Source organism: Cryptotermes secundus, unplaced genomic scaffold (assembly GCF_002891405.2).
Source record: "Cryptotermes secundus unplaced genomic scaffold, Csec_1.0 scaffold22, whole genome shotgun sequence".
Lineage (NCBI taxonomy): Eukaryota > Metazoa > Arthropoda > Insecta > Blattodea > Kalotermitidae > Cryptotermes > Cryptotermes secundus.
Genome location: NW_019742961.1, coordinates 4,695,929 through 4,723,198, shown reverse-complemented (window position 1 = coordinate 4,723,198; position 27,270 = coordinate 4,695,929). Strand labels below are relative to the sequence as shown.

The 27,270-nt window shown below is 39.1% G+C and overlaps 1 protein-coding gene across 4 annotated transcripts in view; it reads right to left on the bottom strand.

Moving 5' to 3' along the window:
* The window catches only part of LOC111873382 (nesprin-1), a 410,258-nt gene that overhangs the window by 142,421 nt on the left and 240,567 nt on the right, over window positions 1-27,270 (bottom strand). For all 4 annotated transcript variants that reach the window (XM_023868043.2, XM_023868044.2, XM_023868046.2 and 1 more), the window contains 3 exons: window positions 25,411-25,593; window positions 20,638-20,760; window positions 18,591-18,742 (listed from right to left, as the gene is read on the bottom strand). In XM_023868043.2, coding sequence (XP_023723811.1) covers window positions 18,591-18,742; window positions 20,638-20,760; window positions 25,411-25,593 — 458 coding nt within the window. The remainder of the gene's footprint in view (window positions 1-18,590; window positions 18,743-20,637; window positions 20,761-25,410; window positions 25,594-27,270) is intronic.

Sequence of the window (27,270 nt, the reverse complement as noted above, 5' to 3'; positions counted from 1 at the left end):
CTGGGTCCACTCGGTACGGCGGCCGCTGATTGGCCTATTGTAGCCTGCCCTGGATAATTATGATGGAGAATTTGGTGGAATGAAGATTGGCAGGGGAAACCAAAGTACTCGGAGGAAACCCACTTTGTCCAACACAAATCCCACTTGAACAACCATACCCGGGATCGAACCGGGTCCGCCGCGGTGGGAAGCCTGCGACTAACCGCTTGAGCTATGGCGCGGCCTACGTCTTGTAATTAATATACCTGATGATGCCGAAACATGTGAACAAGTAAGTGAATGTCACGTGACAGTGAAGTACGTACAATACCCCAACCACACAACATTACCGAAACGTGCAGAAAAAAATGGAATCATACAAAAAAATGCACTTATTTCTGGAAGACAGCGAAGAAGACAAAGTTAAATCCAACACAACCGAATACAACAATCGTATATTAACGGTTATCTACGCAATTCATGGGTTATCAGGCCTATTTTCGTACGTTTCGGTGTGCGTTCTCGTCACGCCAGTAGGCGTACGTATATGGCTGAACTTAAGTTACCCGAATTCGGTAAGCAAAGGCATCGAAGGACAAGAAGTTTTCAGTGCTGGTATCATTGCATATACAATCGTATAATTCTCAATTCTCTAGCCACAATGGGTCGTGACTGTATAGAAATATATACTGTTTTGACTTAACTAAGGAGTACTATCTTCTGGGATATCATGTCGCGTAGTCCTGTAGAAATTCGCCTACGTTTCAGAGGTTCCATCTTCATGGTCGAAGAGTACGTCACGCAAGTAGCTGCGAAGAAGCATATGATGTTATTACCCTGACCGTGGAAACAGCGTGTTCCTCAAAAACGTCCGTGAAGTTCTATCCGATTACACGATGTTACATCCCATACAACAGTACTCTTCAGTCACAGCTGTGAGAACCTCAAACCCAACGTAATTAATTAAGGTTATTGTACAAAATTAACAGCCAGCGATGTTGATCATTTCATGGAACATACTTTCTTGTTTATGACCGATAATCGAAGATAAAAGTGGCGAATGACTTTCAGGAACTATAACCACTGCTAACATTATGTACATTACTACTTAAATTGTCAATGGTAAGCTCCCAAGAGTATCACCACTAGACCCCCGTGCTTCTTCTTTGGATAGAATTTCATCTTTTGGAAACTCCGGCATATTCCCGTATACTGGGCTTTACTTAACAAGCATTAAAACGTATTCACTATTATTTATTTCACATATACTTCCGTCTTATATGTAACTTATTCTCTCCTTCCTCACTACATGTTTCGGCCGTATATAACCTTTCTCAGGTGTCTTCTATCTTACTAAAATTGTTGAAATGTATGTCAAAATTACGTATATTTCCTAATTAAAATAAATTGACCTCAATTAAGATTACTGACATCCCAATTTTTTCCTTGCGGTCGTCGTCCATTCCTTCAAAAGATATTTGCTAGAGTATCTCTTGTTTTGGGTTAATTTGCTCAGCATTCCATTTGAGGTGTGCCTATTATGCGTGAGATCTGTGCAGTTCATAAGGATGTTGAGGTAAATTCATTTTCAGTCTTGTTATCATCGGCTGTAGGTTCTTCCATGCTACCAGAGAGTAGTGTTGTTAACTGGTTTGTCTATATATCTAGATATACACTACTGCAAATTGTCAGCGTGAAAACTGTAAAAAATTCTGTTGGCTTTTAGTTTACTTTCTTGGGGTGGGGTAAAACTGAGTTCACTTGGTACGTCGGCCACTAATTGGCTTATTGTACCTGCCCAGTATGATAGATGGTGAATGTGGAGGGGCCGGTGGAGTGAGAATTGGCAGGGGAAACCTAAGTACTCGAAGAAAACCTGTCCCAGCGCCACTTTGTCCACCATAAATCCCACATGATCTGACCTGGGCTCGAATCCGGGCCACCGCGGTGGGAAGCCGGCGACTGACCGCCCGAACTACGGCTAGGCCCCCCCAAAAAAATGCGTTACACTAGCTATGAGAACTTGCCGATCGTAAGCCGTAAAAAAAATCAAGCTGAAAAAGCAATGCGAACATATTTTATACAAACGGAACCGCAGACCCGACAGCATTTCTATTATTCCAAATGTGCCGAAATATTAAAATGGGGTAAAAGGCGATTTATTTGGCTGCTAAAGATTAAAACTGTCGTTACACTGTGTAAGAGGAATGTGTGATAGTGTTATCGTACAAGATGATTCTAGGAGTGGGCTGAGATATATAGGCAATGATTATATTAAATTAGAATATTCGCAGCAATGTGTTTTCCATTAACAGGAAATTAAACTTCCCATTTCAATGCCGTTATGCATGAACAAACTGCAATCAGACTTGAAAGATGCTGATAAACTAAAGAAGCACATGCCATGGAACAGACCTCTTGAGAAGGTGACAGCTCCTCTGCTAGCCGAAAATTGTAACTTTTCACTGAATTAGTATGTTCTCTAAGGTTCTCGCGGTGATGGCTGCGAAGTACACTCCTCCTCTGGGATGTGATTCTGCGTAGTCTGCGGGAAGTTTACAGACGTTTCGCTTGCTGCTTGCTTGACTTCCTTTTCGATCCTAGATGGAGGTATACGTTCCTCCGAAAGGCCGATAAACTTCTACCAGACTACACGGCGTCATGGCCCAGAAGACAGCATGCCTAGTCTACGTTTATTACCGAGTTCACAAGATCAAGCCACTGGATCTCATCATGGGCCGTGAGAGTTCATGCATGTAACACGCACTGTATAACATGAATACAAAATGTTTAAAGGGAAAGAACTGCTTGGGAGACCGCGTAGATGAAAGAATCTTAAATAAAAATGTTATATGGAGTGGAGTGGAGTCGTCTGGTGAGAACAGGGTCCAGCCTTATGAACTTCCGGGTTCAATAAAAATACAGGGGACTGTTAGATTAGCTGAGCCACTATTAGCTTTCCTGCTTCATGGAGTTAATGTATCGCATTAAATACGAGCTACATTGAAATAATCGATTTGGACAAAATTTCATAAAGATATCCATAAGACGTAAATTTCAGTACGATTTCCCAACATGAAGAAATAAGTACATAACTAATATTCGAACTTGCTTCCCACACACTTCGCAAGCCTCTTAACGGGTGTACAAAACTGATCTGCAACGTCATTTCGTGTGTATACAATTTGCCTGCAGTGTAATTTAATTATGCCTTGACACCAATTTACAGGGATAAAATCAAAGCAGTCTAAAACACGAAATGTCTTCGCTCGCTCAAACACTAGATCTTAGTTCGAAACCCACTCGAGGATTGGATGTCTGCGTTTGTCTTTGTGTTGTCCTTTGTAGGTAGCGACCTTGCGACGGGATTATCCTCCGTCGAAGGAATCCTGAAGGAATTCTGAATTGGAACAGGCCAAAGGTGGATCAATCCGAATTTTTCATTGTGGTTCTCTATTTACGTCCACTAGGGAAGCAGCAGAAATGAAGCAGTGCATGGGTGAAATGCAATAAGCTAGCAGTATGGGCTTCAGATTTGTGTCTCATGACTACGTGTGTTTATAAATGTGTTAACCTAGGCATGCCCTCCCGCTGAATTCGTAGTCGTGGTCTGTTCCATAAATGAAGATGACGTCATGTCATAAAATTATTCAAACGTACCTCACACAAAGGCTCATTCATATTAATCTGTATATACTTGGTTTACTTTTCTGCATTATTTCACTAGCTATTCAAGAGGCTATAATAAAAACTGGCTGCCAAACACGGGACAAGACCTCCACTTGCAAATTCTTTCACATGGCGAATACTCCTTACATTTACGGACAGTGCAACACATGCAAAAACATAAACACGTTTTAGTGGAGGTAAACTTTAAAGTAGTAACTGAAACAAAATCCGCGAAATATAAAATGGCTTCCTGCAAATCTATCCTATCTCGACTCCGTGGGCGTATGTGGAGAGACGAAGCATGCAGACTGAAAATCACATTTGTACTGCGCCCCATTCTCCTTTAATCGAAACTCGACGAGGGTTTCCTATTTCTGACCGAAACTGGTATATGATCACAAATTANGTATGTGGAGAGACGAAGCATGCAGACTGAAAATCACATTTGTACTTGGCCCCATTCGTCTCCGTGTGTNTCGACGAGGGTTTCCTATTTCTGACCGAAACTGGTATATGATCACAAATTATGGCGTCTTCCTCGATCAGTATTACTGAAGTTATAACAACCAATCCAATGGAGCAGGACACATTCCTGCGATGTGCAAAAAAAGAAAACACACTGTTTGGCCAACTTCCCTTTCTTGAGAGAGAGAAAAAACACGCTTGGCAGCTCACCATGCCGTCTCCGTGTGCGCCTGCGTCAACGTATATATTAAGCTGCCGATTTTCACTAAACTTGGTGCAGATGTTATGTTATTGACTTCACCCCTAACTTCGGACTCCCTACAAGCATTAACAATAACATGGAGGAGGCAGAAAGTAAATTACCTTGGGCAAAATCTCGTTCACTTAATAGTGGGTCCTCAAACGATGCAAACCCAATCACCCGATTTCCCAACAACTATATGATACAATTTTCGCAACTTCACACAACAGTTACTGCTGATGAATAGACCATAAGACAGAATAAGTGCAATATAACTTATATCCATCAAGAAATTATTTAATGTCAAATTACAATACTGTAAGTGGTTAGAAATCCCAAACAATAATGGCAGTTAACATACATACAAGTTCATCCATTTAAAAGCCGCAGTTCTCGGGCTAAAGCCAATGGGGCCACGTCAAATTGCTTGACAGAAATTAATTCATGGAATATGGGACATAGTTTATTTCCTGTACTAATATACAAAAGTCTTATCAAAACTTTTACCTTTCAGCAAACATCTAAGTGTTCCGAATGAGGTGGTACTGCTCCTTTGTCCAATTCTACCAGCCGGAGTCGCATTTAACACCACTCCGCGTGTATCCTGGTGTAACACCATTATGTACGGTACAGTCAAATTCTCAACGTTGGAAATCCACTAACTAGTACCTCCACAGCCTTCGTATACGTTAAATGAAAAGTCAAACAAAACGTCTAACAACGGAATAAATGTTCTAAGTTCCGTGTTTCTTTGGGCACACTAAACACACTGGCAAGCCTGCAGAAGTGAAGCACCCGCCTCTAGGCTGAAACCACTGGCTGTACAAACACGTAAACTCAGAAACTGAAACCATACCCGGCACAGTACCTTCAGCAATGCACGCAGATTGAAGTGTTTGGCGATTACGTCATATCTACTGGCTTTCGTTGAGTCATAGCGAAGGATGCTGCCACTTGAGGTTTATAAACCCACTCTCCTCGACTGTGCTAGCCCAAAATACAGGTGGGCTCATCCCGTATTTCAGGAATTACACAGAAGAATTTTGTCCACAATAGTTCTTACGAAGCACCAACATGTCATACATGAAACAAACACCATTTTTAGTTTAAGAGTTCTTTACCTACTGGGATATAACACCGTGTAGTCAGTTGAAAGTCAACAGGCATTTCTAAGGAACATGTCGCCTCCAGCAAGCTCTGCTTGTCAACCGGTTTACGCCGATTTCTTGCGTGGCTTATTCTTCGACCCTGAAGATGGAGGCGACTCATTTCTTCGAGACGTCTGTTGACTTTTAACGGACTACACGGTGTTACATCCCAGAAGACAGAACTCTTCATAACCACAACTGAGAAAAGCTCAAATCCTCGTTTTCAGTTACGCTACGCCCAAGCACCTACGAGTTAGCTTCATTTTCGAACATCCGCATGTAACAGATTCGCTTATATGAACAGACTGCGATTAAATCTGCCGCAGTCATCACTGAAGCGTAACGCTGATATAGAATTTTGACCAAAATCAGATAATGCACTGATACAGAATTTTGATATAAATTAGATAATATAGACCGCCTCTGTGCTCTAGTGGTCAGAGTTCCTGGCTACAGATCCAGAGATCCGGGCTCGATTCCTGGCGCTACCACATTTTCTGACAAATAGTGGGTCTGGAACGGGATCCGCTCAGCCTCGTTAGAATAACTGAGGAGCTATTTCAAGGATATAGCGGTTCCGGTCTAGAAAACGGAAATTAACGGCCGTGGGGATTCGTTGGGCTGACCACGCGACACCCTCTACCCGCTGAAGCTGCCAAGCGGCGGTCGCTCGGTCGGTATAGTTCGATTGCGGACTAAAACCACGGAGTTTGTTTTTCTTTTTGTTTGTTTATTCGATAATATAGTTTAAACTTCATATGAGGACCCACTTATAATATCAGTCCATGTATTTTCAACAGAGGCATATTTCAATAAATACTGAGTCATCATCAAATGTTCTAAGCAAGGAGTGTAGAAACTGAGACGATATTTTAAGTTATATTTTCTTTCCTCATAAAACCTGTTAATTTCGAGATAATGACAACAATAACGTGAATTTTAAGCTTCTCTATAGGAAATGCCGTTATTTCCTATGCCCTGTTCATCTTCTTTATTCATACAAGCACCAACTACATTATTTTGTTTTTTCTTATTCTCTCATTTAAGAGAGCTGAATTCAAATTTCCGTATACAAACACAAGAAGTCACTCTTGCCATTTTGTTTGGGCACATCGGAAGCTGCGGCAAGAACCCATGACGCCTAATTTTCTTTGAATTTACGGTAGGCTGCTCTAAATTCTTCCTCTACCTTGACAGACTAGGCTGCCTGACCTGTTCCCATTCAGAAGTATACTGATTCTGATTTTGGAATCTAAAGGGGCCCATACACGTACGAGTCTGGCTCGCGAGTTCGGCTCGGCGAGCTTGACTCGGGAGCCGGGCTCGGATTAACTTCACCACAAACGCATGAGCTGACTCCCAACTTTGCGACCCACACAGACGAGTTTCGCTCGTTGGAACCCGATCAGAGTCGGACTCGCGAGCCAGACTCGTACGTGTATGGGCCCCTTTACAGAGTCTTTAGCGGAAGGTAGGTCTCCTTGCAGAGGTGATCAGGCCGTCTCAAGGCCGCTACCTGCACACTACAATACAAATACAGACATTCATAACTCGAGTGGGATTCGAACCCATGGGAACATGAATTGTTTGCAATCGTAAAGTGAGCTTCATGGCTTCGATCCTGAATTCGTTGTTTCTTGTTAAGATGGTCCTGTAGCACACACAGACCAAGAATTAAGGGTTCCGTTCTATTGATAGCTGTTTTAACAAGTTGCATCGTGTGGTGGAAATGAACTTAAAAATTTATCTGCCAAGACTTGCATAATGTTGCACAATGTTAGAAAATGATTACGTCATACGCTATGTTCAGAATATTCACTAGTTACGTGCCGTAAAAACGCCTATCTCGTGTTAACATACCGGGACACATGGCTGGCCCGGCTTTCTGAAGCAACTGAGGAGTGACGTCATTCTTATTAATCACATCACTTGAGATACGTCATTTCTGCTAATAGCATGACGCTGCTGGGCGTCTAGAGGCAAGCAATGATGCGATCCGAGCTTATAATAAGGGAACCAGTTAATTTAAACTTACAGAAGGTACGGCAGGCTTCGACACAGCTACGTTCTACATAATTTCTTACGCGATGTGTATATTTATTTAATGATGGTGTCAGTTTCTCAGACTATACAGCGAAGAGCGGTAAGATGACAGTGAACAGTAAACTGGAAAGGAACTGGAAACATGCAGTCATAGCCCAATTAAATATAGGGTGTTTCACGACTTTAGGGCATAACTGCAGGAAGTGATTTCCTAAGTCTTTGTGATCAAAAGTTTCATATAAACATGTGTCCGATTTTGGACGGTTACGGAGTTATGACCGTTTTAAACTCAGAATAGAAGGTAACGATTACTGACAATAAACGGAACAAAATAATAAACCAGCATAATACATGATACATTTAAAGTATGAATGTAAAGTTAACTTCGTGAAATTACCTTTAATTTGAATTTATTGGTGCTTAAAGCTGATTTTCGAGAATGCCACCGCTGGCCGCAACACAGTCTGCCGCTCGGTTGTGAACCGCGCCGGACATACCAACCCACCCCGCCTTAGGTAGCTCTCAAGTGTCGAGATAACGAGAACGCTCTGTCTGTAGCTGGCTAAAAATAGCGACCCGCCAGATGACAGACGCGGTTCACACGAGGGCGTGTACGGGAATGAAAAATGGCCATAACTCCGTAACCGTCCAAAATCGGACACATGTTTATATAAACTTTTTTGATCACAAAGACTTAGGAAATCACTTCCTGCAGTTATGCCCTAAAGTCGTGAAACACCCTATATATTATCCCAGAAGCTTGCTTGAAAGGACAGGAAATCTAGAAAAATGTAAGAAATAATCAGTGTCTCGGGTGACATTCAAACTGCGCTCCGTACAAAATAAATTTGTAATTGGAAAGTCGTACCGTGTTGTCTGCCTGGCAGCATGCTTCGCCTTCTAAACCACTTAATGGATTCTGATTAAATTTGGTATTCAGTCTAGGTCTAAACTAAAAGTTGGACGAATTTCATCCTATATATTTTTTTTTTATTTTAATCGACATAAAAACGTCAAATCGGACTTTCATTTTGGTTCATATACGTTCAACATTTAGATTTTACAGAAATATCACATTCAGCTTTATTAAAAAAACAGCTCACAGTAGAAAAGAAATTCTTATAAAATAAATAAAATAATGGCTGCAACAGTCGTTCCCGAGGTTAAGGTCACGTGGTCTAGGGGTTACCATACTAGCCCAGTATTCACATCATCCCCGGTTAAATCCCAAGCGTCATCACTAATATTAAAAATACTAAAATTCTGAAGACGATCCACAGAGCGAAATCCCGAAATATGTTATACCAATTATACATCAGTGTCAAACAACATATAATATTAGTATAAAATATACTGCCATTATATTTGGAAACAAGTGTCATTCTCATTAAAATTATCCCAGACATTCAAATATATCCTACACTTACGTGACAAAATTAATTAACTCATCTCGAAGGTCTTCGTCAAACACCCATCACCGTAACCAGTAATACTTTCGCGATACATACGCTGCCGACCTTAGGCCAATCGGCCAGCTGGGAGACCTTCACTTTCCTTATCGCAACACTGCTCTGCTGTACTGTACGTTACGTTATGGTAATTTGTAAGTTGTCCTTACGCTTAATTAATTAAATGCCACGCCATGACGACTTATGGGGGACTGGAGATATAGCTCCAACATTCTTGACCTCGTCACTATATGGAGGTGGGTGGTCACCTTCAAGCCCCGGCCGCTTTACCCCTGGTACCACCTGCATACCGGCCTGGGTGGACCCCAGAGCCGTTCTGGAAGCTGTGGATCGGAGAAAAGTCTCTTGCTAGTGCCAGGAACTGAACCCCGACAGCCAAGCTCGTAGCCCGTCACTATGCCGCCCGAGCTATCGCGGCTCATACTATACATATATAGCATTTTAACACTTCCACTAACTTCCTCCAGTTATGGTCGCAGAAGCAGCAACGTGTTCAGTGGAGTGTTCTTAGCATGTCTGATACAGACTTCTTCAGTTCGGTAGAGAACAGCTATATTGTTACTTTTAGGCGGCCCATACACGTACGAGTCCGGCTCGCGAGTCCGGCTCGGCGAGAAGCCGGGCTCGGATTAATTTTACCACACACGTATGAGCGTGGCGACCCACACACGGAAGAGTTTGGCTCATTGGGACCCGAGACGAGTCGGACACGCGAGCCAGACTCCTACGTGTATGGGCCCCCTTATAGTGCAAACTCGAGAAGTGATATAAATTCCGTGACCTGAAGTCCGCAAGAGAACTATACCGACCGAGCGACCGCCACTTGTCGGCGAAGTTAATGACAAATTTGCGGATAGAAGGTGTCGCGTGGTCAGCGCAACGGATCCCCACGGCCGTTAATCTTGGGTTTCTAGACCGGAACCGCTATTTCCTTGAAATAGCCCCTCATTTATCCTCACGAGGCTGAGTGAACCCCGTTCCAGACCCACTACATCCAGTTAATTCTGACACCGCGGAAGAAGTTCACGAAATTATCAAAGCGAAAGTACGTATGTGTCACCGTGGAAGCCAGTGATTTTAGTTTCCTGAGACAGTCACTTCTCGAGACCGCCTCTGTGGTCTAGTGGTCAGAGTTCCTGGCCACAGATCCAGAGGTTCCGGGTTCATTTCCCGGCGCTACCAGATATTCTGAGTGTGCCTCTCACAGAGCCACTAAGTTTTCCAAGAGGACTACGCGTACCTAGATTTCTTATTCATTTTAGTTAATCTCATTTAACGGCGCTCTACAGCTCGGACAATGCAGTTTTGAATGGGAATGATGTGGAAGGAAGCGACTGAAACCTAAGTCTTACAATCCCATCATGTCTGCAGGGACTGAGGAAAACCATAACCCTCAGTTAGATAAATTGATGATCCGGCAGAAATTCGAGCCAAGCACCTCCCGAATACAAGTCAGAAGTACTACCGTTAGAGCAGACTTGCTAGGCCTTGATTTCCTTCTGCAAAACCGTTGTTGATTTCGTTTTGTTACCTGCCTGCGGTCAACCATCACATCCACACAAGAAAACAATCTCAACGCAAACGAAAGATTATTCATCGGTTCCTAAAACAAAATTTCGTTGTTGGTTCCAGACTTTCTGACAATCTGAAAACTCTTTCCTTACGTATTTCACAACACTGTAGAAATTAAAAGACAAAATAAAGGCCACGTTTCAGCTCAGGCGATTCGATAACCGCTTCTGAGTGCTGAGACCCGAGCTCGTTCCCAAGGCAGTGTCGGTATAAAAATTTTTTGGTAAACAAATTGGCGCAGGAGCAGGTCTCTTGAAGTGAAATTCGGTTTTCCGTATCATCTCGACACTTCATATTCACTACCGCTACTGAGACGACCACCCGTTCCTAGTTGGGCCTTTATCTCTGACCACGAAATTTATTTAGTTTTAATACGGAATATATACTATATGGCATGACCTAATTTTATACTATAAAGAAGATATAACAAAAACTCGATTTCATGTGTAAATATATATATATATATATAATTTGGTTTGATGTTCCATCTTCTTCTTTGTGACACAAACAAGAAGAGAAAATCGTATAAACATATCAATCGAATGGGATATCGCCGAAGGAACTACCGCTCAGGCATGGCTCAATAAACTCCACCTCTATAAGAGCCATGTTCCTATGGCATTTCATCCAATCACCCAGCCATAAAGCTGGCCGTCGACCCTCGTTTAGCAAGTCCACCTCGCATTCCATTTTACCATCATTAGATTTTCCTGGCAGACTTTAGTGTTTTTCTTAATTTTTATCCTGTGGATAGAGAACTCTTTTTATACTACGAATTTGCAATTCCAAATCTGCCCGGTATCAAAGAGTTTAATTTTACCTGTTTCCTGCAAATTCCCTCTATCACCAAGCTTCTTACTGTAACCTTACTTCCATGGAGTAATGATGCTTTTCCTTTTATAATGTTTTACTTATAAATCCTATGATTCAGTAAGGAGGGAAGTGCTGGACAATTTTCACATAGAGTTTGGGGTTCCCGTGAAACTAGTTAGGCTGATTAAAATGTGTTTAAAGGAAGTCCATGTAGGTAAATAGTTGTCTGATAATTTTCCTATCCATAATGGTCTAAAACAAGGAGATGATTTATCGCCATTGCTTTTCAACTTTGCTTTAGAATATGCCATTAGGAAGGTCCAGAAAAACCAGGTGGGACTGAAATTAAATGGGACACATCAGCTGTTGGCCTATGCTGATGATGTGAATCTACTGGGTGATGATATAGATACCATACAGAAAATCACATGAACTTTAACTGAAGCTAGTAAAGAGGTTGGTCTACAACACAGAGAAAACTAAGTATATGTCGCCATCTCATCACCAGAATGCAGGGCAAAATCATGACACAAAGATAGCTAACATATACTTTGAAAATGTGGCACAGTTCACATATTTGGGAACGACTATAATCAAAACCTGTTTCAGGAAGAAATTAAGAGGAGACTGAATTCGGGTAATGTTTGCTACTATGCAGTCCAGAAGTCTTCTCATCTGATGTCCAAAAACATAAAAATTAGAAAATACAAAACTATAATTTTGGCTGTGGTTGTGTGTGGGTGTGAAACTTGGTCTCTGACATGAAGGCAGGGACACAGACTGAGGGTGTTTCAGAACAAGGTGTTGAGGAAAATAACTGAACCAAAGAGAGATGAAGTGATGGGAGTTTAGAGAAAACTGCATAACGAGGAGCTTCATAAATTGTACTCTTCTCCAAGTATAATTAGAATGATAAAGTCAAGGTGGATGAGATGGGCAGGGCATATAGCATGCATGGGGGAGAAGATTAATGCATATAGGATACTGGTGGGAAAGTCAGAAGAGACCACTAGGAAGAAAAAGGTGTAGGTGAGTGGGCAATATTAAAATGGATCTTAGAGAGACAGGATGGGTTGGTATGGACTGGATTGATCTGGCTCAGGATAGGGACCAGTGGAAGGCTCTTGTGAACACAGTAATGAACTTTCAGATTCCTTAAAATGCTGGGTAGTTCTTGAGTAGCTGCACAATCGGTGGCTTCTCAAGAAGGGCTCAGCTCCATGAGTGAGTGAGTGAATGTTTTACTTGTTAGGGGAAGAACGGAAATGGAGGGATATATGTTTGCTTCCATGGGTCGAAAATAGCCACTGAATGCATAAACAATGGCCGGTCACTGTAGGACGAATAGGCAATGACATCAGCAATACTTCATTTTCTATTGCCAGAGATTGAGCTAGCACATTGACAAGAAGTGTGACATCACGTATCTATTTTCATTTCCATGGGCCATAAAACATTTCGAGCAATGTGACATGTGGCACCCTGGAACGATGCCCACTGTCCTTTAATGTTGTGGCAGGTATGGTGTACATGTAGAATCAAAAGCACGTCTGTGCGAGGCCCAGGCTAGCACAAGAAACTGAAGTACAAATACAGATTCATTTTTGTTACATGGCAGAAAGTTGTGTTAGTGGTTGGAAAATCATCTTAGCAACTATAATATTCACAAGGCGAAAAGCCATCACATTAATTTATTACAAATCTTTCACTTCCCACCATGTTCAATAATTTGATCCAATTATCCTTCAAAACTTTTTCCTTCAATGTATCATTTTCATCATAAAAGTTTTAGAAATATAATTTATTGTGACGTCTCCTTAACAGTGTCACAAATACTGGGCATTCATGTTTACAGGTCAGATGACCACCTTATCCCATTAGCACCCATTAGCACTGGATATATTTACATAGGGCATAATACATTCTTAATTCTGTTATATTTTATTAAAGTCACATCTTAAACAGCGAAGTGTTCTTGCAATCAATGCACCTTACAAAATATAAATTTGTACCTATTTGACTATCTGTGGTGATTCAAAATCAATGCCACACAAATATCACCATTTCACACTAATTCTTGCTAACAGTTATTGTTCTTCTGTATTTAGGGCAATACATTTATTCTTTCTGTCAGCAACTAAAGTTCCAGTCCACTCTTCACATTCAGGTATCTGTACCAAATTTCTAACTCTATGTGATTATTGATGTCTTCAAAATATAGAATGCTCGGACTTGGTAGCAAAGAGGGAACTACATTACCATGCAGGTCTTTCATCAACACGTTAGCATCTTTGAACTAGCTGTGTCCACCTGTTCACAGTTGAGCACAACAAACCATAAGGCCTGTCAGCTTTCTGCAAAAATCTAGTGAGTGTGTGTGTGTGTGTGTATGCGCATGCACGCATGAGCGTGTGTGCATGTGCATGCATCAGCATGAGCATGTGCGCACGAGTGTGTGTTCCAAAATTCTGCATCTGTCCATGATATTTTATTTCTGAGAACAAGGTGCATGGTGTCCCCTTCTGACAACACTGGATTCTCTGCACAGCTATTTTTTCCTATTTTTCTGCCTTTTGTGGCAGAATACAATCTACATTTTTCTTAGGAGTACTGGTAGTAATAACAGAGAACGTGCTGTGTGATATAAGATACATTCTGCTGCTTGAGTTCCATGCCATTATAGTTTTGAGATGAATTCATGCCCTTATACTAGGTGAAATCGCAGTCATTTTAAAAATGAATGGTTTGAAAACAGCGCATCAGAAGTAATGGATCATACTGACATTCTTGTACGCCCTCCAAAAGTTTCCAGTTTCACTGACAATGAGGGCTCATATGACATTATAATTGTTGAAGTTCACCATATGGCTTCAGGATATGTGAAGACATGCAGTGAGCTAATTTACTGCAAAGTTTCATACAATAATCACCAGGAGAAGGGTTCCTATTTGATGAGAAGAGCAAGAGAATGGAAACTACATAAAACTGCCTCCCAAAGAATTTGAAGATCAGGTGATGGTTGCAACTGGATTGATACAAGACCCACAATACAAACTGTCCAATCAAGCATTCCAAATAACAAAAAAGAAAGTTTGATGAACCTTCACTGCCAATATTACCTTAATGCATATATTTTTACTGTCTGATAGGTGTGATATTATTTTTATTAATTCTGACACCATGAAACCTCTCACAGCAGCTGATAGATGAAATAGAGCAATAAAACAGAAGGTAGGCATATCACAACCCATGGTTCTGGAGACTTAACAGTTCTCAATACATGTACGTGGGGTTAAAGGCCATGATTAGTTAGGGAAGTATGGTATGAATTTGGTGTCAGAGGCAAAAGAAATTGTGGTGGGTCCTATTCACATGCACAGTAGATGAGGCATTCATAAATTCTTGGCTGCTCTAGAAACTCATATATGAGGAGAATGCACCAGATCATTTCAGCTTCACATGCACTGTTACTGAACCCTAACCCACACCAGTCACCAGCACAAATTAGTTAAATGCACCATATTCTCTCCATCTATTATCTATTCAGATAAGAGTTACCCCTGCCATTAGATTGGTTGGTGTTCATTACTGTACTGGCAAATGAAATATGCAGATATAGAAGAGAGCACAGACTGGTGCAAAGAACACCTATGTTTCACTTCACAAGGTGTAACACTATCTAGTGTGTTCAGTGTTTTGCACCCCAACATAAGAGATGAACACCATAAGTGTTTAGAGAATAGAAATGTAGAAACATGTAAAAAAACATAAAGTTGTCCCTGTGCTTAACTAATTAAGCACTACACCATGAAGGCATATGGGGGAGTAGACCTACAGAGCCACATTTTCACGACCTCAGCACTAGCTGGAGGTGAGTGGTGAGCTTCACACCCTGGCCACTTCACACCAGTACCCACTGGATAGGAGGCTGGGTGGCCCCAGAGCCAGTCTGGATGACATGAGGAAGAGAAAATTCTTGACCCTACCAGGACTTGAACTCCCACCCCTCTGTCATCCAGCCTGTAGCCAGTTGATATACCAACTCACACAGAAACATGTACACTTCATAAATGTGTAAATTCTCTTTGTGCAAAATTAATTTGTGCAGTAAATCATGTAAGAAAACAAGAACTGCATACAGATAACACCAGTCCCTGTGTCCTATTTTACTGTTACTTCTGTAACTGTGCAGAAAATAGTGTTCCTTGCTTGAAGTATGTCTTCTACAAGCTATGCCCACAGGCACTTAATACAACATAATTATTTGGATTTAACAGGTTAAAACAAACTGTGTCTGTGCCTCCCCAAGTTCAATGTTATACTTGATATAATGCTATCCAATTTTCCACTCATCAACTTTTCACTAACCATGAATAACGAGACAGTCATGATTGTGTACAGAGATGGCTTAATTTACAATATAGTAAACAGAATTTAAAGGAATGTAATGTAAAAGTAAAGTCCTTGTGCTTAATTAATTCATCACACCATGAATACATATGGAAAGTGGAAGTATAGCTCCATCATTCTTGTCCTTAGCACTAGATTCGGGTGAGTGGGCAGCTTCACACCTCAGGCAGGTCTTTACCCTCCCTCAGGTAACCATTAGATAGGCTGGGTGGGTTCCAGAGCCAATCTGGACGCTGTGAAGTAGAGAAAAATATCTTGCCCCTGCCGGGAATCAATCCCCAGCTGTCTAGCCCACAGCGTATCACTATACCAACTGAGCTATCCTGCCTCCACAAAGGAATGAAATGTAGAAAAGTTAATATAAAATGTAAGTTATTAATTATTTTAAAATGTGTATGACCAAATACATTCTCAATCATTGAAATCAGAAAGGGATAATGACAAAGGGCACAAAAGGACTGTTATAAAACGTCCTGCAACACCACAAAACCTTCTGTGAGAACACCATTGTGTTGCCTGCATGCAGTGTATGGCCTAAAAATAGTCTCATGTCTTGTGTGCAACACAGAGTCACTAGAATTGGCAGGAGCTCTGAGCATATCAAGTATACAGAGCACTCCTGTAGCCCAAGTTATCCATCAGATGATGTAACGCGAATTATCAAGTAAGAAGGAATTCAAAAGGAAGTCTTAAATATCCATAAAAATTTGCATCTGCATGTAATAATGCTTCATTATAAAATCAATGCCACTGTTATGTTAATGAAGTGGTGGAATGTTCCTAAACATCAAAACCAAGGGCAGAATATTTAGGCCAATCAGTGGCCGCAGTGCCGCGTGGACCCAGTTGGACTCCACCCCCCACTAAGTGAATTAAACACAGTTCAAATCTCAGTCTACAGACCTACTATTCTACAATTATCGTGGCTTTCCTCAATCCCTTCAGGCACTACTGAGACAGCAGTTCAAATTAGGCAATCACCATTTTACTGCACATCCTTTAAGATATTTTATTCACTAATAATCCTATGATTCAGTGCTACATAACCTAAGCTACTGAAAGCATTTACAACCATAAATAAAAAGATCAAAACGGGAGGCAAAGAAAGCTTCTCTTACAGGGAGGCTGAGCCATTACAGAACCACACAAACTAATAAATGTTGTCAAGGAGCAGATGCTAATTTTTAATTATGCACCCAAGATGCATATCCTTGGTAGGATCTGAGCCTGTGACCAAGCAAGCTGAGACCACAACGTCCATATTTCAATGTTCCATTGTAATCCATAAAATTAAATACATTCAAGACACAGCCATTCTTTGTGATCACAGTAGAAGATACTATGTACGCTATTTCATCTTTTCAGCTGGTCTGTCTACCTCTATCCCCACTCCAACTGGCTCTTATCCTTCCAATACTATTTCAAGGGTCCTGTATGGTAATGACAACCCATTCTTTTGCAATCGCCCTTTGAATACATCCTCTCTGTGTCCCTATCTGTGGCATATAATCTAATAATCAGAGTGCTGAAAAATTTCCTTCTCACACCAACAAGGCCTTAACTACTACACTCTACAACCACAATCTGACCATTTATGTAGGCCTGTACATACCTTCTGCCACTTATGATTCATTTGTAGGCTTTAACAGCATTGCATTAATTGCAGAAGTTACAAAGCATTGTATGAGGTGTGAAACTAATCATAAATAGAGAATCAGGGACATTGGCAACATCAGTTGTGACATGTGTCAGGGTATTATCTTGGTAATTATCTCCATTAACCGAGAAAGACCACAAAAATCTTTACTCAAAATATTCAGCTTGCCAGGAAGCTGGGATAGCTCAGTTGGTACAGGGACTGGCTACAGGCTGGATGACTGAGAGGTTAAAGTTCGAGTCCCGGTACGGTCAAGAATCTTCTCTTCTCCAAGTTGCCCAGAATGGTTCTGGGATTCACCCAAACTCCTATCCATTGGGTACTGAGGGCTCTTTCCCTGGGAGCACAGCGGCTGAGGCATGAAGCTGATCACTCACCTCCACTCACCTCCAACTAGTGCCGAGGTCAAGAAAATGTGGATCTATACATACACTTCCCTATACACCTTCATGGCATAGTGCTTAATNATTTACACAGTGTTAGACATGAATATGTGTCAGAAGAGGGTGCTGGAATAGTAACCTGAAAGCTAGGAAAATTGGTTCAGATGTCCTTATAAATCTGTCCCTCCTGGTTTTCCCATGGTTCAAAAAGCTGTTGATAATTTCTGTGCATACACAAATTAGAGATCAGTGACAGATGAAACCAGACACTGTTTGATAAAAGTGAATACAATTGGAAAACTGCAGATACTTGAAACCCGTAGTTGATGAGGGTTTGCTGTGTTTGTATTTTACTTTAAAGTTCATGTCAGGACCTCATGACTGGTTGAAGACAGTCTTGGTGAAAAAAAAAAAAAAAAAAAACACTTTCATGCAAAAATAGCACAGATAGGGTGGGGCAGACAGTATAGCAGAGAACTGGGAATGTACACTACATGCAAAATGGCATTTAATTTATGCAGTTTCCTTTTTGTTCACCTCCCCCCCCAAATGAAAAAACTGCTGCATAACCCAACAGACAGTAATTCATTAGTCATCACAGGAGGAAAAGGATAAATTCCGCTTAAGATCATATTATCCATGACATCACAGGCCCAAGGAAACAGGGAAGCAGCACACAGTAAAAAAGAAATAACTCTAAAAATTTAAACAATAGAAATAAATTCAAAATTTTGTACTCACTTTTTGTATGTATCAGTCAACTGATCTAATTTTCCTTTCAGCATATTTGCAGAAGGCTCAGAAAAGGCTGTGAGATACGTAAGTACAGTTCCAGACAAAAACAGCACTTCTTCATGAAGTGATTTGTGGCTTTCTGCTTCTGATAACATTTCCTGTAAAAAGAAAAGTGAATCCATGTCATGAACTGAAATAACAAGATGCCAAATGTCAATAATAGTATTGCTGCATGTAGACCCATTGCTATGCAGTGAATCTGTAAACAACAGCCATTGCTAGACAATGCCTGCAACACACAGGTGGCCAACAGTAAAGGAACAGCATTTTCTATGTCTGCAGATGGACCATTGCTATGCAACAAGCGTGCTGCGATGTCAGTCAACAGTAGTGGGTAACGATCACGTGACATGTGTTTACTGTGATGCATTGTCTGTCCCTCAGCTATTTAAGCGAGCAGAGTTCAGTTGAGGGCAGTTGCAGTAGAGAGAGAAATAGCAGTGGCGGAAGCACACAAGAGAGAAAACTGGAACTAGAAATGACAGTTACAGTGAGTGACAAGGGTTCTCAGTAGGAGCAGCCACAGGAAGTTTGTATTTGAAGAAGAGTTAACTTTTGAATCGAATACTTTATGTGTGGTATAGTGCAGTGAGATTGGGAGTGTGTAATTTAGTGACACTTTTCCAGTTCCCGTGATATAAACCCGTGAAGACTAGTGCAGATAGATTGAAGAAATTAGTCAGAGCTGGGCTGATCTGTGAATACACCATATTTATGAACTTCTCACCACCAGAAAATAATGTCTGAAAGTTGTAGTGATTAAAATATGTGAATACTACTTTTCAGAATATAGTTTAACATGTCAGATTAAGGCAATTACAGCCGAACACAATGTGGCAACACAGCAAGTGTATTGGGGCCTACACATTCTACCAGATGATTCCATGATGAATGACACAAAAATGAACCTTTATGAAATTTGGACCAAAGCATGATTTTCATAGAAATTTGTAATTAAAGTTAAATGTAATGTGATGTGTTTACATGGTAAGGAGTCTACCACGTGATTCACTGATGGCAACGGACATGAAAATTATCCTCAATTGCACATTAATTTTACAGAAAATATTATTACAGCTCAATGTGATGTGGCAACAAGTATGGATAATCACACCTATGGGCTCCACAACATGATCCTTTGATAAACACCGAGATAAAAATTCTGATTCACATAATTTCAGTTAGGGCATAAATCTTGAAGAAAATATCAACACTGAATGCTATGTGGAAACACAGCATGGATATCTGTGCTGGTGGACTCCATCATGTGATTCCTTGATGAACACTGAAATGAAAGTTCCTTAATAAAATTTTGATGTATGTATAATTTTTGTAGAAAATGCAATTAAAGTCCAATGCAATGTAGCAACATGGTATGTTAATTGATTTTACTGTATTTAAAAATAATTATTTAGGATTGTGAATGTGCTCCTACTATCAGAATGTGCACGACTCTGCTAGTGGCGTTCAAATGCCTGAGTACATGAATATGTGCACTTTGGCCATGATGAAACTACCTGTCACTGTACTGATGTGTGCACTTTGGACGCTAAAGGTTAACATAAATTCTTACAAAGAAGACAGTCACATTTTGAGTCATATAAATATTTCCAGATAATGTTAAGACGCCATTTCTTCAGAGTAACAATGAGGGCGGAAACTGTTGTTACGACAGTCAAGAAAACGATTTACAACTCAGAGATGAGTTTATCTACTAACATGGATGCTAATTCTCACACTGTTAAATTACATGCATTTCAGTGCTCAGTTTTTTTAATTTTTTTATATTTATAAAATTTATGTTTCATTCTAAAGAAATTGTAGATAAAGAACAAAGCACCTCTAATTCATAACTTCAGATTTCATAAATAAGCCATTAAAATGTAAGGACAAAAACTCAACTCTGTTCCTTGAAATTTGGTATTTTACACTGCTTATCAGGCAGCACTCAGGGAAGATTAATACTTTCCTAATTTTCACTTGCATCAATTACCTGCAGTGTTTGCTGTGCTTCTTTAAGTTGAGCTTTTGATCTAACGACAGTGTCAATATGCCAAGCCTTCTTTTCACTGTCAGAAATGAGGGACTCAAATGACTGCCACTTAGACTCAAATTCCTAGAGAAAACAAAAACAAATATTATAGAATATTCAGAATACAAGATATATTAAAAACTTTTCTTCAATTAAACCTAATAATTCATCCTCAGCCTAATCATGTGTTTCTGCAGACAGATTCATTTAATTAGTTCTGTCTTTGAAGAAGGTTGCATCACTTCTGTGTTACTGGTAACATACTTTACACCTGGGACTGAAAGCAAGAGGCTGAAAGCCAGAACAGATACAGTCTTCCTCAAGAGAGAAAAAATACATTTTATATTCCACAAACAAAATAGTAAGCGATCAGTAATGGCAATCTAAACAGAAACATAACTAACAAACGAACTCCATAGAGCCAAGCCCTTCTTGAGAAGCCAACAAATGCTCACATATTCAAGAACCTTCTAGCATCCTAAGGAACCTGAAGGTTCACCATCACGTTCACAGGAGTCCGCCACTGATCCGCATCTTCAGGCAGATGAATCCAGCCCATATCCACCATCCAACTCCTCTGAAATCCACTGTCTTACCAGCAATGTCTAGGTCTTCATAGTAGACTCAGTCCTTTAGGTTTTCCTATGAAAACCATAAACATATCCCTCTCCTATGCTTGCTACATGCCATATCTATCTAATTCTCCTTGACTTCATCATTCTAATTTATCTGGCGAAGAGTACGAGTTACATAACACTTCATTATACAATTTTGTCCAGCCTATTATTTCATTCCTCTTGAGTCATAACACCCTGTTCTCAAACACTCTATGANTATTAGATTATATTAGATATTATTATAATAATAATATATATTAATCTTTATATTTATAGATAGCAGAAGAGAAGATGATTATATTAGATTATATTAGATATTATTATAATAATAATATATATTAATCTTTATATTTATAGATAGCAGAAGAGAAGATGATTATATTAGATTATATTAGATATTATTATAATAATAATATATATTAATCTTTATATTTATAGATAGCAGAAGAGAAGATGATTATATTAGATTATATTAGATATTATTATAATAATAATATATATTAATCTTTATATTTATAGATAGCAGAAGAGAAGATGATTATATTAGATTATATTAGATATTATTATAATAATAATATATATTAATCTTTATATTTATAGATAGCAGAAGAGAAGATGATTATATTAGATTATATTAGATATTATTATAATAATAATATATATTAATCTTTATATTTATAGATAGCAGAAGAGAAGATGATTATATTAGATTATATTAGATATTATTATAATAATAATATATATTAATCTTTATATTTATAGATAGCAGAAGAGAAGATGATTATATTAGATTATATTAGATATTATTATAATAATAATATATATTAATCTTTATATTTATAGATAGCAGAAGAGAAGATGATTATATTAGATTATATTAGATATTATTATAATAATAATATATATTAATCTTTATATTTATAGATAGCAGAAGAGAAGATGATTATATTAGATTATATTAGATATTATTATAATAATAATATATATTAATCTTTATATTTATAGATAGCAGAAGAGAAGATGATTATATTAGATTATATTAGATATTATTATAATAATAATATATATTAATCTTTATATTTATAGATAGCAGAAGAGAAGATGATTATATTAGATTATATTAGATATTATTATAATAATAATATATATTAATCTTTATATTTATAGATAGCAGAAGAGAAGATGATTATATTAGATTATATTAGATATTATTATAATAATAATATATATTAATCTTTATATTTATAGATAGCAGAAGAGAAGATGAAGAGATGATAAACTAAATGGCAGCAACTATTAACCAAATTTAATCTGCTCTTAATTTTCTCATAAATTAAATTTTGATTTGTCACTTTCATACCCAAATATTTGAACTCTGCCACATTTTCAAGACATATATTAGCTATCCTTATGTTAAGATTTTCCTTGCATGTGGGTGATGAGACATCAATATATATTTAGCTTTATTTGTTTACTTCTAGACCAACCTTCTTACTAGCACTAATTAGAGCTCCTGTTTTCCCCTTTACGGTAATTATGTTATCTTCCAACGGATTTGCATCATCATAGACCAGCAGTTGATGTGTCCCATTTAATTTCAATCCCACCCCATTTTCTTGGATCTTCCTAATGGCACATTCTAGAGCAAAGTTGAAAAGCAATGGCAGTAAAGCATCTCCTTGTTCCAGGCCAACGGATCACACAAATGTTTTCCTATATGGTCTTTACTACAGTTCTCATTTAAACATATTTTAATAAGACAAACTAGCTTCATGGGTACCCCAGACTCTATGAGAATAAAGTACAATACTTCCCTGCTGACTGAACACCAGTTTTCTTGAAGGATATGAATATCTGATGTACTTTCTAATTATACTCCCATTGCTCTCCGGTATCTTTTTAAGGCAAATAATCTGATCAGCAGGTGATCTATTATGTCACAACACACACTGATGATCCCCAGAAATGTCATCTATGTATGGACTTCACCTTGAGAGAAGGATGTTGGATAAAATCTTGTATGAATTTGATAACAGTGAATAGATACAATAATAGTCTCCTTCCACTGCTGAGGTAATTCTTCCTTATTCCAAATATAATTAATGAGTGTATGGATCTCAGAACATAATGTTTCACCTCCTCCTTGAATCAGTTCTGCCAGAATTTGGTCAGCACCTTGTAATCTATACCTTTCCAACTTCACAATGGCAATTTCAGAGTCAAGAGGACTAGGTTCAGCTGCTAATGGCTCAGCTGTATGTATTTCCACTTCATTAACATCACTGACACTGCTGAATAGCAGTGAGAAGTAGTTCTTGCATCTATTCAAAATGTTGTGGGAATCTATATGCAGATCACTGCTGCTATTCTTTACCAAGCTAGTTCTACCTTGGTAACTAGTCTTAAATTGATTTACACCTATGTATACGAAGTGTATCAGGAAGGTGCCAAACCGTTATTGTTGTAACTGCATCGGTGAAAGATGATGAGAGGGGAGGCCAAGGTCACACTTCTGCAACCCTATTGCTAGCCTGCCACGTGACACCGTGCTGTGAACACGCACTGTTTTACATGAGTGCTTTTCAACTTTGTATTCTATTTTGTTTGCGATGGATGGCAAAGTCAAGCAACGTGTCTGTGCCAAGTTTTGCATGAATCTCAGTAAATCCACTAGCAAAAACCTTGAAACGTTTTGTGAGGCTTTTGGAGAACATTCTTTAAGCCAGACAGCAGTTCTTGAATGGCATTCATGTTTCAAGGCTGGTCGAGTGTCAGTTGAAAATGACAAACGTTCAGGGCAAACAAGCACCAGTAAACAATAGAAAATGTTGAAAAAGTTTGAGAACTCATCCACAAAGACCGCTGCTGAACAATCCATGAGTTCGCAGACACCAGTGGGATCAGTTATGGAGTTTGTCAGGAGATCCTAAGAGGATATCTGAACATGCACCGCATCGCTCCTTCATCATGACAATGCGCCCACCCACGTCCCTGAAAACCACAGAGTTTGTGACTAACAACAACATGGTTATCGTTTCCCATCCTCCCTGCTCACTGGACTTAGCCCCGTGATTTCACTTTGTTTCTCAAATTGAAAATGAAACTGAAGGGACGAAGTTTCGAAACAGTGCCTGATATCCAAAGGGAATCACAAGCAGTAATCGAGAGCATTAAGGAAAATGAATTACACAGTGCTTCTGAAGAGTGGAAAAAACGATGGGGTCGCTGTATATATTCCCAAGGAGGTGTTCTGAAGGAGATGGCAGCCAAATTGAGTAAGTTCAGCCAGCATTTCTTTTTAGACTTAGTCCAGGAACTTTCTGACAGCACCTCACAAGTCCCTATGTTCTTGCTCTTACTGCTGTAGCAAGTTCATTAATTTTATCTTTAATCTTCAGGATATGGGATGCTCTTATATGTTTGACATGCAGTGTTTCAGCAAATAAATTATATTTACTGAATTTTTAAAGCATCTGTAAGCTTCAAATAACAACTTGACTGTTCAGATTTAACCTATTGTGACTACCTACAGGCTGGATGACAGGACAGGTCAAATTTCAAGTCCCAGTAGGGGTAACATTTTTCTCCTCTCCATGTCGTCCAGACCAATTTTAACACCAACCAATCCTTCTATCCAATGAGTACAGGGGCTAATCTTCCCGGGAGTAAAGAGGCTGGGGCACAAAGCTGACCTCTCACCTTCAACTAGTGCCAAGGTCAAGAATATGTGGATCTATACATCCACTGCCCCATATATCTTCATGGCATAGTGCTTAATCAGTTGAGAACAGCAAAAACCTTTACTCTCAGATAACAAGAGAATGACTTCATCAATTTTGAAAGAACATGCTTGAACAAAGAGACTGAATAAGTAACAGCAAATCACAGATGAGGAACTCTGACAAGGAAGTTTATCACATGAAAGAATTAAAATATGACTTGCTTTCAATACTGTATTGAGGTACAAAGGATTTATGTTATTTACAATGTCCCATATTTAACTGTTAGGCCTATGAATCAGAAAGTGATGATCACACAACCATAAGGGCACTGGAGATGAGATGAATATAGGTATTATTACTAACAAAATTTCAATGCTGACAAAAAAGCATATTACCTCCCAGTGCTGAGCTAGTTTTGTTAGTGTATCTCGTCTATTCTCGAGGCTACTGACTAAGTCATTCCACTCTCGGTTAATGCCTGCTAACTGCTTCTCAGTATGTTCACGATTTGCAAGGTCTGACTGTCGGGTAATCTCACGTCCCCGTTCATTCAACAGGTCAATCTCAGACTGCTGATTCTGGAAAGAAACAAAAGAAGCAATTTACAAATAAGTTATTATTATGGTTATAAGCTATAGTAAAGTAATACAATATTTTGAAACTGAGAAAGAAAGGTTATGAGAAGAAAAAAAGAGACTGGTGTCTCATTCATCAGCCCACATAAAATGGAAATGACACTAGAAGAAGAAGAGAAAGAATTTAATCATATAAATTTCTTAACATGTGAAAGAGATACAGGGACCCGTACATGTTTTATACTCAATACTTTGACATATATTGGCTTTTCTGCTGTAGAATGGTTAAAGTTAAAATCTCTTTGTGTGTATAAAGAGCACAAGCAACAGTGGGAGTGGCATAATGTTAATTCTTTCACAACATAATTTCATCAGTTTATACACTGGCCACTTGCTTGTTTTACAATTGTCAGTTTCTCAGATTATACAGTGTCAAATCATAGGGTGACTGGTCAGTAATGAACTGGAAAGGATATGGAAGGAATCAGTCATAGCCAATGGAGGATTTATTATGGAATTTTCCTGGAAGGACTGAGGAAATTCATGAGAAACCTCAGACAGAACAGCCAAGATCTGAACTTAGTACCACCTGAATACATGTCTAAAGCACCACTGTATGCCAACCTGCTTGGTCATAACTGGTAGCATAGAATATGTAACCTATATGTGTTTTCAGAGAAATAATGTGTAGGGGGAGGGGGGGGGCAACAGCGAAGACATTAAATTGTTACAACATGTCACACATCAACATCTCTTAATGCACTCCCCTTTATCACCAATCTGAACATGGACTTGCATTTAATCTCTGTAACTTAAATAATGGAGTAAGATTACTTGGGGGCTCAGGCAATTAACAACCTTTTCATTATGTGCAATCATTACATCAGTTACCAGCTTTCCTACTTAATCAGCAAGAGTGATAAGAGGAAGTGGTATTACATTCCCATGTGATAATCATATGTGATTCAGCACTGTGCAAAATTTCCTTTGTGTAGGTGTAGATAAGTTTACACTACAAAATCAAATGTTGTTATGGGAATCATATCAATGCATGTACAACAGGAAGAATCAGATAAAATTCTGGAGAACATTTCACAGAATTTGTTTTCCTGACAAAAACATCATTCTGAATCATGTCAATGAAGTATGAAAATTTAGCACAATGAGATGAAACCAAAATGTCAGGTGGACAAAATCCAAGCTTGTCTANGAGCCATAACGCACATTTAAATGGTCACCCCATGTGTAATTGCAGATCGTTCAAATAACCGTGCAGTGGTTTAAATGGCTCTTCATGAAATGCAGAAACCACAATCCTCCTTGATCACAGGGCATACCAAACACGAGCATTTGCATCATGGAATGGAACATAATGTATAAGAGCTCTTGTATCTTAAGTTGTGTCTTAAGAGTGATTTTTTATAATCATAGCTTCAGCAATTTTATAGTTGTTCTTGTAGATCTTTTTTGACATTAGTTTCTTAAGTAAGGCATTTAAGAAGCTTATGGAACAAATGTTCTAGACAAGATTACAATATTATATTTAAGCATCCTGTTACACTCACACAGTATATATGAGACAAACTCCATCTTAAGTGCAACAATTTAATTGTAGTTCTTTCTTCTTCCCTTCCTCCACACTACATGTTTCAGCCCTAAATGGCCATCATCAGGTGTGTA